This window comes from Thalassophryne amazonica, chromosome 7 (genome assembly GCF_902500255.1).
Source record: "Thalassophryne amazonica chromosome 7, fThaAma1.1, whole genome shotgun sequence".
Taxonomy (NCBI): Eukaryota; Metazoa; Chordata; class Actinopteri; order Batrachoidiformes; family Batrachoididae; genus Thalassophryne; species Thalassophryne amazonica.
In genome coordinates this window covers 14,312,965-14,333,109 of record NC_047109.1, presented here as the reverse complement: position 1 = coordinate 14,333,109, position 20,145 = coordinate 14,312,965, and the positions used below count along the sequence as shown (strand labels likewise).

General features: G+C 44.5%; 1 protein-coding gene and 1 long non-coding RNA gene across 2 annotated transcripts in view; one reads left to right on the top strand and one right to left on the bottom strand.

The window, feature by feature from the left end:
* Positions 1-2,827: 2,827 nt before the first annotated feature.
* On the top strand, positions 2,828-18,469 carry LOC117513645. The gene is made up of 3 exons (XR_004561658.1): positions 2,828-2,921; positions 12,289-12,293; positions 18,458-18,469. It is a non-coding gene; the product is annotated as an uncharacterized LOC117513645 (long non-coding RNA).
* The window catches only part of LOC117513644 (TGF-beta receptor type-2-like), an 85,038-nt gene continuing 82,179 nt past the window's right edge, over positions 17,287-20,145 (bottom strand). Inside the window, exon 10 of the mRNA XM_034173877.1 lies at positions 17,287-19,787. Within this exon, the coding sequence (XP_034029768.1) occupies positions 19,527-19,787 (261 nt within the window). The 3' untranslated portion in view covers positions 17,287-19,526. The remainder of the gene's footprint in view (positions 19,788-20,145) is intronic.

Below are 20,145 nucleotides of genomic sequence, written 5' to 3'. Positions count from 1 at the left end.
CTCTTTCATCAGTCCTCCCTCACTATCTTGCACAGTACATGATCTTTGGTCAGTAGCCACGCCCCTTTCTAGATCTTTCCTCATGTGCAGCTTGTTAATGCTACCTGTTCCTCGTCTCACATCCTGATTAGTCCACCTGCATTTAAACGTCACAGTCCTTCACTTCCCTGCCAGATTGTTGTCTCTGTACACTTTCCAGCGCCCGTTTATCAGTCCTGTTTTTGCCAAGTCATGTACAGTGGTCCCTCGCTATAACGTGGTTCACCTTTCGCGGCTTTGCAGTTTCGCTGATTTTTTTAGTCCAATTTTGCATGCTTTTTTTTTTTTTTTTTACAGTGCATTGTGTTCTGCGTCCTCATCAAGCAGGCCGGTCGAGGCACCGTGAAGGCAGAGCACGCGCATTGTGTTCTGTTTATAAGAATCTTCTCGCCCAGAAGAAAAAAGAGCACCAACAACTACCCGTAACTGTGTTCTTCACTCGGAAAAATACACCTGCACCGAGGTGTCACTCAGTGGAAAAAGACGCTACAGCGGAGCGGCGCCAGGATGCAGAGGCGCGATCAGAGGAACTGTGAAATACTGGTGAGTCACTATTAATAATTTCTTATGTGTCCAACCTCGTAGGTTGACCGTTAAAATTAAATTTGTTAGTTCTAAAAGCCATCATAATTATTTATAGGAAAACATTCTATTTTTATTTCTCAAACAAATGTTTGGGCCTGAAAACAGGTTGGTCTTATTTTTCTACTAAGGTTTGAATTTTGAGAGTGTTTACACACGAGAGAAAAGTGAGAAAATGTTAATGCCTGTTTGAGAAAAGTGTATAAAGTGTGTAGTGAGAGGTTTTACAGCCTTAAAACATCTATAATAATTGTAAAAAAATAACGCTGACTACTTCGTGGATTTCACCTATTGCGGATTATTTTTATAACGTAACTCCCGCGATAAACGAGGGGCCACTGTATTGAATTACTGCTCTGTGTTACCTCGACCATGCCTCTTGCCTCATCCTGGATATCTATGTTTGCTCGTGCCATTGAACCCTGCTTGTCAATGACTGCATCTCAGCCTAACCCAGTACCTTTGCTCCGCTGACTGACCACATGTGTACCGAACCTGAGCCTGAATTAAAGACCATGTTTCCTCTTACACCAAAGCCTAGTCTGGGAGTTTGTATTGCGGGTTCTGCTGCTCCTGGGGCCGGGTTGCCGCCTGTCATGACAATTTTAAAGTTTTCTAATTCTAATTATTTGCATTTAAAATATACCCAGACAGCAAATAGATCCAGGCCGGATGTAGTCCAACATCTGGTACCAATCCTGAAAACAGAACCGGTCCAGACAATTTTTGCACCCTGGCCCAGATCCGGCACAGCTCCACTTTACAGTTCTGGAACAGATCTGGACCAGATCTGAACTGGATCCGCAAAAGGCCAACCATTTACCATTTATCCAGTTTCACGATTGGTACTGAATGTTGGACTACATCCGGCCCTGATCCATTTGCTGTCTGGGTAACGTGTTCATCTGAAATAAACATCAGAGGTTTTATTGCATTTCATATCTGTATTTGTGAACAATTAGCTGTATGAGCAGGTAGCTGAGTAGATCTGGAACGGAGGTTTTGGTCTCCCAGTAAGTAGACCCAGGTTCAAACCTCAGGCACCCTCCTCATCTGTCCTTGGTCAAGACACCAGGTCTGGATGGTGCAAACAGCTGCAAACGGGTACCGGCCTCGGCTGAGGAAGTAACCTGTGACGGAATGAAGTCCCGAACAGGTGGAAGTCATAGACTCTCTTCACACTATGGAGTCTGGAGATAAGGACCAGTACCAGCGGATCACAAGGTCTATAAAGGACTAAAGTGTCTCTGAGGGTGAGTACATAGTTTCTAAAAGTAAGTTTGAGAAAGAAAACTGATTTTTTTTTTTTTTTTTTAAAGATGCTGCTCCAAGCACGTGCTTATGCTTAGTGTGTGTGTGTGTGTGTGTGTGTTAAAATAATGTTTAAAGTGCATATTTCTAGTAAATGAAATGTTAAATGAACTGACTATTCTTAATAAATATGAATGATCAAAATTTTGATGTATTGCATTTTTGGTACAATATGCCCTGAGATATTATAAACATAAACATGAGGTATTTTACTTGATTTCATCTGCTATTTGAAACATCCAGATTTGTTAGCCTGTGAGAAATGTTGATTTGTGTGATGTCACCTTGGGGACTGCCCTCCAGAGACATTTTGGCCTGTGTACTGAAACGGATGAGAAGAAAGGATTTTTACAGGTGCAATTAGGTGTTTTTGGTGGAGTTTCATGTTGAATATGTTGTAATGGTGAACAGGTGTGTTGTGGGAGGATGCATCAATACCAATTGTGATGTTTATAATGTGCACAGTTTTCCCAAAGATAGAAAAGTGGGAGCTGTAGAGGAAAAATTGATGGTTGCCTCACATCACTTTTGATACTCTGTGTGCCTCTTGCCCTGTGTACTGCTATACAGTGCTGCTGGAATCTCAATTTCCCTGAGGGAGTCTTCCCACGGGATCAGTAAAGTTCTATCTAATCTAAACTCGTCAGGGCAGGACGTACCTGTCCATGTTTATTAAACATTTTGTGTTCCTCCAACTTACAATTAAACATCTAATCATGGCCCTGACTGGCTAAAGGCTACGTTTGTGTTCTGATTCTGTTTTGTTAGAGCAGAGGTCTTTAACACGGGTCTCTGCTGAATGGAAAGTCAGATGGCTCAGTGGGTGCATTGCATGTGGTACCTTTTGAACTTCTCCAGGTGCATTTGTTTTCTGCTTTGACCAAACATAAATCTCTCTGCATTGATACATCTGACTCCTGAATGGTCCTTTGTTGCATGTCTCATTTTATGCTGACATCATCACAGAAATTCCACAACAGGAGCGTTTTGTCCGTGTCACCCAGAAAGACTGAAACACACAGCCAGCACAGCATGGAAAATGGACTTTAAAAAACAGTTGGGTCTAAAATAGGATGCCATCCCTTCCATCTGTGTGGCAGCTGAACGGCAGCAAAGCGTGTTGTCCCTCCCAAAGCGTGGAACGGGATGTGTTTGTGTCGCCATCATGGAGGTGTGTCATCTCTCCCACGCTACGCTAACCTATGCCGGAAGCCAGTGAGTCTCACGCAGAGAGCTACACAAGCTTATCCAATTTTAGAGAAGTGCGACCATGAAGAGTTGGAGAGAAATTATTGAGGGATTATAATGATGAATGGCTGTGATTATGATCTTAACAGGAGAGCTGTGATGTGGACACGGGACTTGAACCAGCTCCCAGCCGTTTGTTTTACTAATGTGGACGTTTTACATCATGCATGGCTACTGTGTGCGAACATGAGTAAAATCAGCAGATGCAAGTATCTTTCAGGGTATATATTTATTACAACTCCAATTCCAGTGAAGTTGGGATGTTGTGTAAAATGTAAATAAAAACAGAATACAATGATTTGCAAATCTCTTCAATCTATATTCAATTGAATACACCACAAATGTTGTGAAAGTGGCGTGACACGGACCCACAACAGGGGGCGGTAATGAACGGACAATGGATAAGCCAAAATGTAACAATTTAATGTTGTGAATCGCACAACGAAGTAAAGACAATAACAATATGGTGGAATGTCAATTATACACAAGGTGACGTGTGGGCAGGCTCGAAGATAGAAGACGTCTGGCGAGAGAAGAGCCGGATCCCACACAGCTTCCACCACCAACGGATCTGAAGAACACCGGAGCCACCAAGCCCTGCGCCCCAGGTGGCCACTGTCTTCAGCAGTCAGACCCGGTACTGCTGGCAGAGAACAGAAACAGTATTGATGAGTGCGAGTTCGCACACTCAGTAATCCCACAGTCTGTGTTTAGTTAGGAGGGAGAACCTCCACCTCCAATCACACACTCGTGCAGCTCCTGTCTAACCACTTATCTGGCTGGGGTGTGAAGCGAAGCCGTCGCTGATCACACCAAACGTCAATCCCACAGATAAGGCAAACACCACAGGATAACGGCTGCAAAAGAGTTCAGACTATTATTCAGTTTTAAGTCAGCAGAGAAGTTACCTGAATGGTAGCTGATTTCTCGGCGGGGAGGTGGAGTTGCAGGCCGGCCTTTATGGTGGTGGTGCTGATAATGAGTGACAGCTGTCACTCCCGGTTGCTATGACACCCTCTCATGCTTGAAGCCAGCACTTCAAGCAGGGCGCCATTTGGTGGTGGTGGGCCAGCAGTACCTCCTCTTCAGCGGCCCACACAACAACAAAGACAAGATATTTAATGTTCAAACTGATAAACTTTATTGTTTACCACTGTGTTACATCACCTTTCCTTCTAACAACACTCAGTAAGCATTTGGGAACTGAGGACACTAATTGTTGAAGCTTTGTAGGTGGAATTCTTTCCCATTCTTCTTGAGTCTCCGTTGTCGTATTTTGCGCTTCATAATGCGCCACACATTTTCAATAGGCGACAGGTCTGGACTACAGGCAGGCCAGTCTAGTACCCACACTCTTTTACTACGAAGCCACGCTGTTGTAACACGTGCAGAATGTGGCTTGGCATTGTCTTGCTGAAATAAGCAGGGACGTCCCTGAAAAAGATGTTGCTTGGATGGCAGCATGTGTTGCTCCAAAACTTGGATGTACCTTTCATCATTGATGGTGCCATCACAGATGTGTAAGTTGTCCATGCCATGGGCACTAACACACCCCCATAACATCACAGATGCTGGATTTTGAACTTTGCACTGGTAACAATCTGGATGGTCTTTTTCCTCTTTTGTCCGGAGGACATGACGTCCATGATTTCCAAAAACAATTTGAAATGTGGACTCATCAGACCACAGCACACTTTTCCACTTTGTGTCTGTCCATTTCAGATGAGCTCGGGCCCAGAGAAGGGGGCGGCGTTTTCTGGATGTTGTTGATGTATGACTTTTGCTTTGCATGGTAGAGTTTTAACTTGCACTTGTAGCAGATGTAGCAGTGAACTGTGTTAACTGACAATGGTTTTCTGAAGTGTTCCTGAGCCCACACAGTAAGATCCTTTACACAATAATGTTAGTTTTTAATGCAGTGCCGCCTGAGGGATCAAAGGTCACGGGCATTCAATGTTGGTTTTCGGCCTCGCCACTTACATGTAGAAAGTTCTCCAGAATCTCTGAATCTTCTGATTATATTATGGACTGTAGATGATGGAATCCCTAAATTCCTTGCAATTGAATGTTGAGAAACATTGTTCTTAAACTGTTGGACTATTTTTTTTTTTTTTTTACACAGTTGTTCACAAAGTGTTGATCCTTGCCTTATTTTTGTTTGTGAATGGCTGAGCCTTTTGGGGATGCTCCTTTTATACCCAATCATGACACTAACCTGTTCAAAACAAAAAAATGTCGATTAGTTTGAACATTAAATATCTTGTCTTTGTGGTGTATTTAATTGAATATAGGTTGAAGAGGATTTGCAAAGCATTGTATTCTGTTTTTATTTACATTTTGCACAATGTCCCAACTTCACCGGAATTGGGGTTCTACTATTATTACTTATAACTACTTTGTTTTGGGGAGGTGATGGTCTAGTGGTTAAAGCGTTGGGCTTGAGACCAGAGGATCCTCGGTTGAAATCCCAGCCTGATCGGAAAATCACTAAGGGCCCTTGTGTGAGGTCCTTAATCCCCTAGTTGCTCCCGGTGTGTAGTGAGTGCCTTGCATGACAGCACCCTGACAAAGCGCTTTGAGTGTCTGATGCAGATGGTAAAACACTATATAAATGCAGTCCATTTACCATTTGTTTGTGCTTATTCAATGTTATTTAGATGTATTTCATGTTTGCTTTTTTTATTTTCTGAACACACCGCAGGTTACAAAGGAGGCGGAGAAAGAAATATGTTTGTTGATGGGCAAAATGCAAGAATTTGACTTGAAAGCTGAACTACATTTGTATACAAAAAGCAACTTGGATTGACTGTGTGTACTGGTGTTAGTCCATGCAGGCAGAGGCGGAGCTTCAGGCCAGTCCCAGCTCCAGACAGATTTGCAGAGGGGCCAAGCATTGCTCTGAGGGGAGCACATTGTTTTTTATGCCGGAACTGTAAAGTCCTATTTAATCGGGGTTTTCTCCCCCGGGATATTTAAAATTTGAACTGTTGATGTAGTTTGAGAAGGAAAGGGTGAACTTCTCATGTTTGACTCATGTGAACAAAGTGCAGCGCAGATTAAACACATGCAGTTTAAATGCACCTCTAATATCAGGCTACTGAATAGGATTTAAAAACTTCATACACCTCCTTTATGCACCAAATGTAAGTATAAGCTAAACTATTATTGTTACTAGCAGGACACACAACTCAAACCCAACGTGAGTTTGTCTGATAAAATTCACAGTTTCTTTCAGTCTCTTAAAGAAATGCCGTATATCCATTTTAAGTTCAGCGTAGTTTTTTTTCACTTCCCGCTCTCCTTCACAGCTAGGCCCAGTAGTTACAGAAGCGCTTTGCATTCACTGAAAAAAAAATTAGACAACTTATGTCGTTATTATGAGAAAAGACCGGCAGATCTGCACCACCTTTCCTGATCTCATCATTCCGAGAATTTTTCTCGGAATGACGAGATCAGGAAAGGTGCCACATGGACCACTGCTTCAATCAGAACCACACACTGCACATCCAGAGCAACACGCTGCACATCCAGAGCAACACGCTGCACATCCAGAGCAACACGCTGCACATCCCAGAACCACAAGCTGCACATCCAGAACCACAAGCTGCACATCCAGAGCCACATAGTGCACACCCAGAACCACACGCTGCACACCCAGAACCACACGCTGCACACCCAGAACCACACGCTGCACACCCAGAAACACACGCTGCACATCCAGAGCCACAAGCTGCACATCCAGAAACACATGCTGCACATCCAGAGCCACACGCTGCACACCCAGAGCAACACGCTGCACACCCAGAGCAACACGCTGCACACCCAGAGCAACACGCTGCACACCCAGAGCAACATGCTGCACACCCAGAGCAACACGCTGCACACCCAGAGCAACATGCTGCACACCCAGCAACACGCTGCACACCCAGAGCAACATGCTGCACACCCAGAACCACATAGTGCACATCCAGAGCCACATAGTGCACATCCAGAGCAACACGCTGCACACCCAGAGCAACACGCTGCACACCCAGAGCAACACGCTGCACACCCAGAGCAACATGCTGCACACCCAGAACCACATAGTGCACATCCAGAGCAACACAGTGCACATCCAGAGCAACACGGTGCACATCCAGAGCAACACGGTGCACATCAAGAACCACGCACTGCACATCAAGAACCACGCACTGCACATCAAAAACCACACACTGCACACCCAGAGCAACACGCTGCACATCAAGAGCAACACGCTGCACATCCAGAAGCACACACTGCACATCCAGAAGCACACACTGCATATCAAGAACCACACACTGCACATCCAGAACCAAACACTGCACATCCAGAACTACACACTGCACATCCACGAAGAAAATGTCTTTATGCAGTTCCATTGCTTTCAATACTTCAGTAATGACAAGAGTTAGAATTCCCGAGTCATAATCGAAAATCGGCTGATTTACAACCAGAGACGGTGCGCTGTGATCAGACACAAAGTGTGGATTTTCCCCTACGGTGTCCCTGGACGAATGAAATTCTTCCAGGGTGGACTGACATGCGCCCAGCCGGGGCTGAACCCCTCTTTGTCGATTGATTGATTGAAGGTTTTATTTTGGACGTGAAAAACAAAACAAATATAGAGGAAAACAAACAACTAACATAGAAAAGGAGCAAATCACTAAATAAAAAAGCAAAACAAGAAACAATGTCAATATAGCGTGTCCGAAAGGGAGAAGGAAGAAGCTGTCAGGATTCAGCCCATTCAGGGTCTTTGTCAGGATTTGATCATCTTTCCCTGGTTCTGTCTTTGATTATCTGCTTGTGGTTTCTGTTTATCTTTTTCTTCTGTGTTTAATTATCTGGTACTGTTCCTTTAGTTTTGTTGTGAAAGTGTAGGAACACGGACCCACAACAGGGGGCGTAAAAGAACGGGCAATGGATAAGCCAAACAGTAACAATTTAATGTTGTAAATTGTGCACAACGGAATACAGACAACAATCAGTTTGGGACTATAGTCAATTACACGTTGGGTGACGTGTGGGCAGGCTTGAGGATAGGAGACGCCCGTCCAGAACCGAGCCGGATCCCACACGGCCCTCACCGCCAACGGATCTGAAGAACACCGGAGCCGCCAAGTCCTGGGTCCCCAGGTGGTCACTGTCTCCAGCTGTCAGACCTGGTACTGCTGGCAGAGAACAGAAACAGCACAGGTGAGTGTGAGTACGCACACTCAGTAATCCCACAGTCTGTGTTCTTTTGGGAGGGAGCACCTCCACCTCCAATCACACACTCGTGCAGCTCCTGTCTAACCACTTATCTGGTTGGGGTGTGAAGCGAAGCCGTCGCTGATCACACCAAACGCCAATCCCACAGATAAGGCAACACCCACAGGAAAACGGCTGCAAAGAAGTTCACACTATTAGTCAGCATTAAATACAGCAAAGAATATTACCTCCAAGGTAGCTGATTTCTCGGCGAGGAGGTGGAGTTGCAGTCCGGCCTTTATGGTGATGAGTTGACTGACAGCTGGTGCTGATGATGAGTGACAGCTGTCACTCCCAGTGGCTCCGGCGCCCTCTCGTGCTTGAAGCCCGCACTCCAAGCAGGCTGCCATCTGGTGGTGGTGGGCCAGCAGTACCTCCTCTTCAGCGGCCCACACAACAAGTTTTTGGTTGCTTTCTCGGTTCATCGTTTATTTTCTATTTAGTCATTAGTCTTTTTTCCACTTTATTATCATTAATTGTATCATCTTTTATTCTTCAACCACCATGAGTTCCGTTCTAGTTTTCGTCCAGCTTGTGTTTACTTTTATCACGTATCATTAGTTGTAGCACTTGTCGGTTTTGTTTTGATCATATGTCTGTTATCTGTTTATTCTGTTTTTGCCACCTGTGAGTTCTAGTTTAGTCTTTGCTTTTTATTTTCTCATTGTGTTTGCACTCTGTCTTTCACTGTAGTCATTAGTTGTATTTCCTTTATACTTTAGCCACATGGTGAGTTCTGTTCTTAGTTAAGTCTCTGCCTTTTATTTTTTGGGTCCTCTCACATGAGCACTTTAGTCTGTGGTTTTCAGTTCTTGTTTTCTCTGTTGGTTGTTGGTGTGTCACTTCAATCAATCAATCAATCAATCAATTTTTTTTATATAGCGCCAAATCACAACAAACAGTTGCCCCAAGGCGCTTTATATTGTAAGGCAAGGCCATACAATAATTATGTAAAACCCCAACGGTCAAAACGACCCCCTGTGAGCAAGCACTTGGCTACAGTGGGAAGGAAAAACTCCCTTTTAACAGGAAGAAACCTCCAGCAGAACCAGGCTCAGGGAGGGGCAGTCTTCTGCTGGGACTGGTTGGGGCTGAGGGAGAGAACCAGGAAAAAAGACATGCTGTGGAGGGGAGCAGAGATCGATCACTAATGATTAAATGCAGAGTGGTGCATACAGAGCAAAAAGAGAAAGAAACAGTGCATCATGGGAACCCCCCAGCAGTCTACGTCTGTAGCAGCATAACTAAGGGATGGTTCAGGGTCACCTGATCCAGCCCTAACTATAAGCTTTAGCAAAAAGGAAAGTTTTAAGCCTAATCTTAAAAGTAGAGAGGGTGTCTGTCTCCCTGATCTGAATTGGGAGCTGGTTCCACAGGAGAGGAGCCTGAAAGCTGAAGGCTCTGCCTCCCATTCTACTCTTACAAACCCTAGGAACTACAAGTAAGCCTGCAGTCTGAGAGCGAAGCACTCTATTGGGGTGATATGGTACTACGAGGTCCCTAAGATAAGATGGGACCTGATTATTCAAAACCTTATAAGTAAGAAGAAGAATTTTAAATTCTATTCTAGAATTAACAGGAAGCCAATGAAGAGAGGCCAATATGGGTGAGATATGCTCTCTCCTTCTAGTCCCCCGTCAGTACTCTAGCTGCAGCATTTGAATTAACTGAAGGCTTTTTAGGGAACTTTAGGACAACCTGATAATAATGAATTACAATAGTCCAGCCTAGAGGAAATAAATGCATGAATTAGTTTTTTCAGCATCACTCTGAGACAAGACCTTTCTGATTTTAGAGATATTGCGTAAATGCAAAAAAGCAGTCCTACATATTTGTTTAATATGCGCTTTGAATGACATATCCTGATCAAAAATGACTCCAAGATTCTCACAGTATTACTAGAGGTCAGGGTAATGCCATCCAGAGTAAGGATCGGTTAGACACCATGTTTCTAAGATTTGTGGGGCCAAGTACAATAACTTCAGTTTTATCTGAGTTTAAAAGCAGGAAATTAGAGGTCATCCATGTCTTTATGTCTGTAAGACAATCCTGCAGTTTAGCTAATTGGTGTGTGTCCTCTGGCTTCATGGATAGATAAAGCTGGGTATCATCTGCGTAACAATGAAAATTTAAGCAATACCGTCTAATAATACTGCCTAAGGGAAGCATGTATAAAGTGAATAAAATTGGTCCTAGCACAGAACCTTGTGGAACTCCATAATTAACTTTAGTCTGTGAAGAAGATTCCCCATTTACATGAACAAATTGTAATCTATTAGACAAATATGATTCAAACCACCGCAGCGCAGTGCCTTTAATACCTATGGCATGCACTTTATTGTTTTGTCTGTCACGCCCACCTGTCTTTCCTGTCTTGTCTGGCCACACCCCTTCCAGAACCTTCCCCGCACCTGCTCCTCATCACGCCCTGATTGCTCCCCCTGTATTTAAGTCCTCACTGTCTCTCTGTCCCCTGCCAGTTTGTTGATCTTGTTTCCACATCCTCGCATCCTTGTTTCAGTCTTGTTTGCCTTGTTATGTGTCGGACGCAGCTCGGAGAACCGACCAGCGTTTGAAGGACCCAGTATGAAATAAGCAGAGCACGGTACAAAGGCTAACTGAATTTAATACATAACAGTGATACAAAAATAACAGAAAGTGCGGTCTGGCGTGGTGCGCTCCCAGCAGCACTAACGGTCCGGAGCCAGAAGCTGTTCGGACCCAAGGACCCCACCGACACCCCCCAGGTGGCCGCAACAAACCGAGTCTGTGAAAGAAGGAACCATTTTGTGAGTCCACACTCTACACACAGAGAGAACACTTAAAGGTGTACAAACAGCAAACACTTCCTGGCTTGATTACTAATCAGCTTCCCAACCTGCAGGCATGGAACATCCAGTTCACAAAACTCCACTGCAGTGGAAGCCGATACATGACTAACATACAGCTCAATATAATAAAGGTGTGAGGGACACCACATTTACTGACTGTATAAATGTTAGTCACAAAATCTAACGTACCTCAGGAAGTGTGCTGACGAGCGTGAGACCTCACCCCCTCCTCTTTCACAGACCGTGCATCAAACCCTGGACGTTCTCTGCATCCACTGATGATGAGATGGCTCCCGAGACGACGATCTCACGCGTCTGGTCACAAGGTCGAGTCTCTGGCAAATACACACTGTATACTCCAGTCTTAAATGCCACCATGTTCCAATCCATATAGATGCACCTCAGCTGTGAGTCCTGACGAGCCGCAGGTGATCAGGGTGAGGTCCTGATAACCTCAGCAACACAGCCACTCAGTCCCAAATGCAAGCCACCTGGAAGGAAAAACAAAAGACAGAAACAAAAAGGCAGCCAGGCCCCCCAGCCATACAACAGTACCCCACCCTCACGGGAAGCCTCCCGGCGACCACACAAACCTGGTCCAGGAGAAACACCCCCCTCCAGGGACCATGGCTGGAAACCGCATCTGCATTCGTCTTCCAATAGAATGGTTGATGTCCTCTCCTCTGGCTGCATCCTTGCCTTTGTTTCAGTCAGTCACTTAGCACAGGTGTGGCCAGGAGTTCTTAAACCTGTGCGGTCAGCCTTTATCCAACCATGTTCGGTCTTTAGTCATAAAACAAAAAAAGAAACACAAACAACCAAACCACCCCCCCCCCCCCCCTCCCCAGGGGACCGTCCTATCAAACCCCGGGATGAGGAGAAAAGAAAAACCCCAAACTTAAGCTTACAAATAAAAGCGCTAAAACACCCCCCCCCCCCCCCCAAACGACATGTAGGGACCAATACCCCCCAGAGGACTTCCCGCCAGCTCCAGGAGTAATAACCACAGCCGAGGTCCCTCTGGGATCCAACGTCACCCACGGGGACTCCCAGCGCCTCCCAGAGGACCACTCGTCAACCCCAGGAGACGCCTCCCCTCACGACCAACGGACCCAGCCCCGGCCGTCTATGGCTAGATGGACCCACAGCCCTTTCCCCCCCAGAGGACACCACAGTCAAACCCTGAGGGCGGAGACTGGGGGGAAAACACCCCCCCCCCCCAGGTGCAGAGGTTACCTGGGAAACGCCCAGCATAACCACACTGCACCACTCCAGCAACGCCGACACTACGGCTCACATGGCTGGAGCCAGAGGAGAAGAGAGGGAACAAAAAGAAAATACCCCAAACCCCCCCCTCCCCTCCCGGGTGCAGAGGTCACCTGGGAAACGCCCAGCACAACCTAACTGCACCACTCCAGCAACGCCGACACTATGGCTCACACGGCTGGAGTCAGAGGAGAAGAGAGGGCATAACAAAAAACAAAACAAAAAAAAAAGAAAGAAAAAACAACAACCCAAATACCCCCCCATGACCCCCCAGGGGACCGTCCCATCAAACCCTGGGAGGTGAAACCGAAAAAAATAAAATAAAAAAGACTAACAGACTGACATAAGGTTGCTCAGGTCCTTTTTTTTTTTTTTTTTTTTTGGCAGAACTGCAGGGTCACGACCCCAGACACTAAATAGTGAAAAACAAAAAATAAAATCCCACACAAAAACCAACTCAAAAAACACCCACACAAAATGAACTAACACAAAACAAATAAGTGATTTATACCGTCAAGCTCAAACAAATGGAACACACCTGTTCCAACTTAAGAGCTTGACGGTAATGTGACTCAGTCACCAAAAGAGGGAGCCAAAGTGCTAAAAATGAAAAAAACCCCTTTGGTGACAAAAAACAAACGAGCTGCATCTCCGTGCGCAGCTGTGTGCAACACACAACCAAAATGTGCTCAACTAAATAACGCCGGAGCTGATACAACAGACGCAGTAGTTATCTTTATCCGGGGAAACGGGGCTACAACTGTAACACAGGAAGCTCAGCGACCCGTGCCACAGAGCTCCGCCGTGCGCGTGCACCCATTACAGACACACTCTTGCAGCTCCCGTCCAAACCTCCCATCCGGTCGGAGCGCGACGCGAAGCCGTCGCCAGTCACACTCCACCACGACCCACGGATAAGGCACAAACACAGGAACACGGCTGCAAGAGAGCACAAATCAGCATTCAGTAATGGGTCTCAAACACGCACCATCCGGGCGGAGAGCACCCGCAACTGATCCGGATAACTACTGAACGTCTGCTGCCGCCTTCCCGGCGCGTTACCGTCTCTGCTACCGCTGGGTCCGTGATGTTTGGCCAGAGACTACTGTTATGTGTCGGACGCAGCTCGGAGAACCGACCAGCGTTTGAAGGACCCAGTATGAAATAAGCAGAGCACGGTACAAAGGCTAACTGAATTTAATACATAACAGTGATACAAAAATAACAGAAAGTGCGGTCTGGCGTGGTGCGCTCCCAGCAGCGCTAACGGTCCGGAGCCAGAAGCTGTTCGGACCCAAGGACCCCGCCGACACCCCCCAGGTGGCCGCAACAAACCGAGTCTGTGAAAGAAGGAACCATTATGTGAGTCCACACTCTACACACAGAGAGAACACTTAAAGGTGTACAAACAGCAAACACTTCCTGGCTTGATTACTAATCAGCTTCCCAACCTGCAGGCATGGAACATCCAGTTCACAAAACTCCACTGCAGTGGAAGCCGATACATGACTAACATACAGCTCAATATAATAAAGGTGTGAGGGACACCACATTTACTGACTGTATAAATGTTAGTCACAAAATCTAACGTACCTCAGGAAGTGTGCTGACGAGCGTGAGACCTCACCCCCTCCTCTTTCACAGACCGTGCATCAAACCCTGGACGTTCTCTGCATCCACTGATGATGAGATGGCTCCCGAGACGACGATCTCACGCGTCTGGTCACAAGGTCGAGTCTCTGGCAAATACACACTGTATACTCCAGTCTTAAATGCCACCATGTTCCAATCCATATAGATGCACCTCAGCTGTGAGTCCTGACGAGCCGCAGGTGATCAGGGTGAGGTCCTGATAACCTCAGCAACACAGCCACTCAGTCCCAAATGCAAGCCACCTGGAAGGAAAAACAAAAGACAGAAACAAAAAGGCAGCCAGGCCCCCCAGCCATACAACATGCCTTGTGTTTTTGACCTTGCTTGTTTTCTCTGATCTCCGTCACGTTGTGAACCTGACCCCTGCTTATTTGCTGAACTCCGAATCTGCCTCGTCTGGGCCGCCGCCCCGCTGAATACCTCACTGTGTACCGTTCCATTACCTGTTTTCTTGTTGAAGCCTTTTATTACCTTTACACCTCAGCCTGCAAGTCTGCATCGTGTTTCCTACCTCCTTCTGTGCCACGCCACACTGAGCTATGTCAGTAGTATGATTATGACAGAGGGGCTCATCCCCGGCCGGGCGCACATCAGTCTGAGGGCCCCATGACCCACCCTGGAGGAATTTCATCATCCAGAAACACCTTAGGGAAAAATCCACATTTTACAGTGAGGCAAATAAGTATTTGACCCCCTGTCAATTTTGCAGGTTTTCTCACCTACAAAGAATGGAGAGGTCTGTAATTTTTATCGTAGGTACACTTCAACTGTGAGAGATAGAATCTAAAAAGAAATCCAGAAAATCATATTGTATGATTTTTAAATAATTAATTTGCATTTTATTGCATGAAATAAGTATTTGATCCCCTAGAAAAACAGACCTTAACAATGGTACAGAAACATTTGTCTGCCATTACAGAGGTCAGACGTTTCCTGTAGTTCTTGACCAAGTTTTCACACACTGCAGCAGGGATTTTGGTCCACTCCTCCATACAGATCTTCTCCAGATCTTTCAGGTTTGGAGTTTCAGCTCCCTCCAAAGATTTTCTATTGAGTTCAGGTCTGGAGACTGGCCAGGCCACTCCAGCACCTTGAAATGCTTTTTACGGAGCCCCTCCTTAGTTGCCCTGGCTGTGTGTTTGGGGTCATTGTCATGCTGGAAGAACCAGCTATGACCCATCTTCAATGCTCGCAATTCATGACCCCATCCATCCTTCCTTCAGTACGTTGCAGTCGTCCTGTCCCCTTTACAGAAGAGCACCCCCAGAGTATGATGTTTCCACCCCCATGCTTCACGGTTGGGATGTTTTTTTTGGGGGTGGGGGTTGTTCTCATCCTCTAAACATGGTAAGTGGAGTTGATTCCTAAAAGATCTATTTTGGTCTCATCTGACCACATGACCTTCTCTCATGCCTCCTCTGGATCATCCACATGGTCACTGGTGAACTTCAAACAGGCCTGGACATGTGCTGGCTTGAGCTGCCCTGCAGGATTTTAAACCATGACATGATCATATGTTACTAATGTAATCTTTGTGACTGTGGTCCCAGCTTTCTTCAGGTCATTGACCAGGTCCTCCTGTGTAGTTCTGAGCTTTCTCAGAATCATCCTTAACCCACAAAGTGAGATCTTGCATGGAATCCCAGACCGAGGGAGATTGACAGTCATCTTGTGTTTCTTCCACTTTCTAATAAATAATAATAACAGTTGTTGTCTTCTACCAAGCTGCTTGCCTGTTGTCCTGTAGTCCATCCCAGCCTTGTGCAGGTCTACAGTTTTGTCCCTGGTGTCCTTAGACAGCTCTTTGGTCTTGGCTATGGTGGACAGGTTGGAGTGTGATTGATTGTGTGAACAGGTGTCTTTTATACAAGTAACAAGTTCAAACAAGTGCAGTTAATACAGATAAAGAGTGCAGAATAAGAGGGCTTCTTGAAGAAAAATTAACAGGTCTGTGTGAGCCAGAATTCTTGCTGGTTGGTAGGGGGTCAAATACTTATTTTATGCAATAAAATGCAAATTAATTATTAAACAAATCATACAATGTGATTTTCTGGATTTTTTATTTTTTTAGATTCTGTCTCTCACAGTTGAAGTGTACTGACAATAAAAATTACAGACCTCTCCATTCTTTGTATGTGGGAAAACCTGCAAAATTGACAGGGTATCAAATACTTATTTCCCCCACTGTATGGCTGACCAAAGGGCACCTCGGCAGTTACAAATTAGCCAATTTTCCATTATGACTTGGGAATTCTCATGATTGCAATGGAACTGCATAAAGATGTTTTCTTCATGGCTGTGCACTGTGTGGTTCTGAGACAAGCAGTGGTCAATGTGACACCTTTCCTGATCTCACAATTGTGAGATCTGTTCTCATAATTACGAGATAAGGTAAATCCAGTGAATGTGATGCTCTTCTTTAAGTAGTCAACACTCTGCACATATCATTTCTGTTTTATCCAGATCATTTCATGAACCAATCAAATCATTCACAATTATCAGATAAATGGTAGTCAGGAGAATATAGGAAATTTGTATAAATTGGGCCAGGCACCCTAAGGACCACCCATGACGCTCGGACTGCTTTAGGCAGCTAAAAACTGCTGGAGCAAATGTATGTGGATCTCGCTTGTATTTTTCAGACGCACTCTGACTTATTTTACTTTTACCGGCTGTATCAGGGCCCAGACAAATTAAAGTCTTGGAAGAAATTATTTATATTCTGAAAAATAAATAAATAAATAAATAAATAAATAAATAAATAAATATATATATATATATATATATATATATATATATATATATATATATATATATATATATATATATAGTGTTGACTGAGGAGGAAACTCACCCTGACGCAGATGATGGAAATAATTCAGGTGAGGGGGTACAGTGCCCTTTTTGGTGGGTTTTGGGGTCATTTCATTATGAGTTCCAGCAAAAAAAAAAGCATTAATGAATTTATTAATTCATTTAAAGAGTTGGTATTGGAGCTGTCCTGGTGGTGCTGGAGGCAGCTGTGAGCTTTTTATTTTATTTTATCATTGTTAAGAATTAGGTGGATTACAGGAAGAAAAAAAAAAATCACAAATATATTTTATTTAATCACAGATTTACAATTTTTTACATGTCACACATATGCAATGCTGGGTACAGACCTTTGACAAACACCTCAACAACTGTTAACATACAAAGAAAATATACACAAATGTTTTGAAAAAATACATGAAGTCTTAATTACTGCATTTAAGTAGCCAAGAATACGCTGTGTTTGGGGCTAATTTGATTCTTACAGTTTGTACAGTTATCCTCTATGTACACTGTGTGTGTAAAAACTCTGCACACATTGGTGAATTTGTGCCGTGATGACGAAACTCACATCATCGTTAGTGTTACGGCAAAGCTCCGTCTACACTTTAGCTCAAAGTGTGATTTAAAAACAAGGCACTTATTCCGATACAAACATTCGTATTAAACTGCAGGCGGGATGCCACTCTCAAAAATCAAAGCGACAGCCGCACGTTGCAACGCCCACGTCAGCCACGGGAGGCAATGTTGCCACACAAGACTATCAACGAAGAAGAAATAGATGAATCAACAACAAAAATAAAACGAAAACGTCGATAGCAGCAAACATTTCAGAGAAGCTAGTGTGAAAATCAGCAATGAGATAAAGATCTTCTGCCGACACACAGGGAAGAGTTTCAGGTGATTCAGCTCTGCTGCCCCCTGGTGGAAATACTGCCTCTTAATGATGGACACATCAAAAAAACAAAGTCCTGCATCACAGGAATAAAATGCACAACAAAAGTCTTTGGTTTCAAGCTGCTGCTGGTTTTGTTGAGTTTTTTTTTTTTTTTTTCCATCAAGGTGTAATGATGCGCCACTCAAATAAAGTTTGGTGTAAAGTCTAAAGTTTTATTTTGAGGCTGAAAAATGAATCACGGCATCAAGACTTTAGCGAGTGACGCACTGATGACCTGTGATTAATTCTGAGAGCTTCTGAAGTTTCTGCTTGCTGTTAACTGTTTGTTTGTTTGTTTGTTTGTTTTTCAGAGGGCGGGGCTGAGATGGACGGTGGGATGAGCCACAATTACTAATTAAAGAGTAACTGACCAGTAGTGCCTTATTTTAAAAATACATTTAAGCTTATTGCCTTTAAACACACAAACTCAGTGCTACTTGGTTTAAAAAATAAGGTTGTTTGTTTCAAAGAAAATATGCACTGCCAATTAATTAACTCCGCTAACGGAGAGGTGTTTTCTGGTGCCCAGACAAAACAAACAAAAACAAACAAAACAATAATAAACAGATTTTAATGAAATCTGGTGAACAGACAGACAATGTGCCAGGAAATGAGTGATTAAAATTTGAAGGTATTCTGGACTACATTCTAGAACTGAGATCCAGAAGGATGTTTGGCACATAGCAACATTTAACTCCAAGAGTTGTGAGAGGATGTTGATTAAATTTGATGAGCAGATGAATAATGCTCTAGAAAATGAGGGATTTCATTTTGAACATGATCTGGATCATAGTTTGGATCCAGAAGACGTTTTAAGCGTTCAGGAACGTGAGGCCATGGCGGAGGTTTGCGCTCTCTGACTGCCTTCTAGTTGTAAATGTAATTATTGGATTAACGAGTAATAAAAGTAATTCATTGCAGAATACTGATTATACATGAAGGCGTTTCTAACAAGGCAGCACGGCGGATTAGTGGTTCACACTGTTGCCTCACAGCAAGAAGGTCGTGGGATCGAGTCTCACCTGGGGCCTTTCTGTGTGACATTTTCCCCCGTGACACTTAATTGGAGTAAGCAGCTGAAGATGTGAGTTTCAAACAATTCAATGTTGTAATATCCATATGAACCATGGGGGGGGGGGGGGGGCAGTGTTGGCAGACAAAATGAAAATGTCGGAGTTCAGTATAAATGTTTTGGTTTTACACTAACTTGTGCTCCAGTTGAAGAGCGAGTTGCATCGTTACACCTCTTCTTGGTGACTTTCGGTTACTGCGTCCGTGATCAACCATCACTTTGGAACTTTCCAGTTAATTGTCCATTAGTTGGCTTTTTGGCTCATTAGCTTTGCTGCTGGTCACAGTGAGTTATTGCATTGGTATCTTTTGAAGTTAAATCGGCAAACATTTCTGACTTTTTAATCTAATAAGCGTCTTCGCTGGACTACGGTTTCCTATGACACTGTGGCTCAAAGACCTGCAGGAGCTCAGCTCTGTGGTTTCCTCCAAAAGGCTGCCGTCTATCATCCTGTCAACTGAAAATATATCTCTGAGTCCATGAAGGTGAAGCCACTCAGTTTGTTCCGTCACTTCTCATCACTCACAGAGCAGTCCACAGACAGGATGTCCTGTATTTCAGTCAGTTTCAGCTCCTCTGCTAAGATCTCCACCTCTGTAGAGATCTTCAGCTCTTCTGGGATCTTCTCTGCCGAGGAGCTGCAGCTGGAGAGTTTGTCCATCTCGTCCTCAAGCTCGGAGAGGCGCTCAGCCACACAGTGGGCGGTGAGGCGGGCCTCGGGGTCGTGATCCCAGCATTCTTTGATGGTGGCGCATATCACCGCCAGGCCCTGTAGAGGGAGCCACAGAGCTGCTATGTGAGCCTGACTTTGTAAAAGAACACAATTAGGATTTGACACCCTGCCATTCAGTGTGACTGACTAGAGCTATGAAATGACATGGTGTTTAATATTCTCAAGTTCAAAACACAACATTTCAAAAGCAGAAAAGAACATTTTCCTCATTCCTGATTCTAATCTGATGCCGATGTTGTCGTTTAAAGACAGATATAATGCTTTCAAAAGTTTCATTGGGTTTTCTGAACTGCTGTTGTGTTTTCTCTGTTTGTGGTTTATGGAATGCTAGGACTTGCACTTCAGGGCCACCGTACTTTGGGAATAAAATCCAACAGGGGACTGAACCCCTATA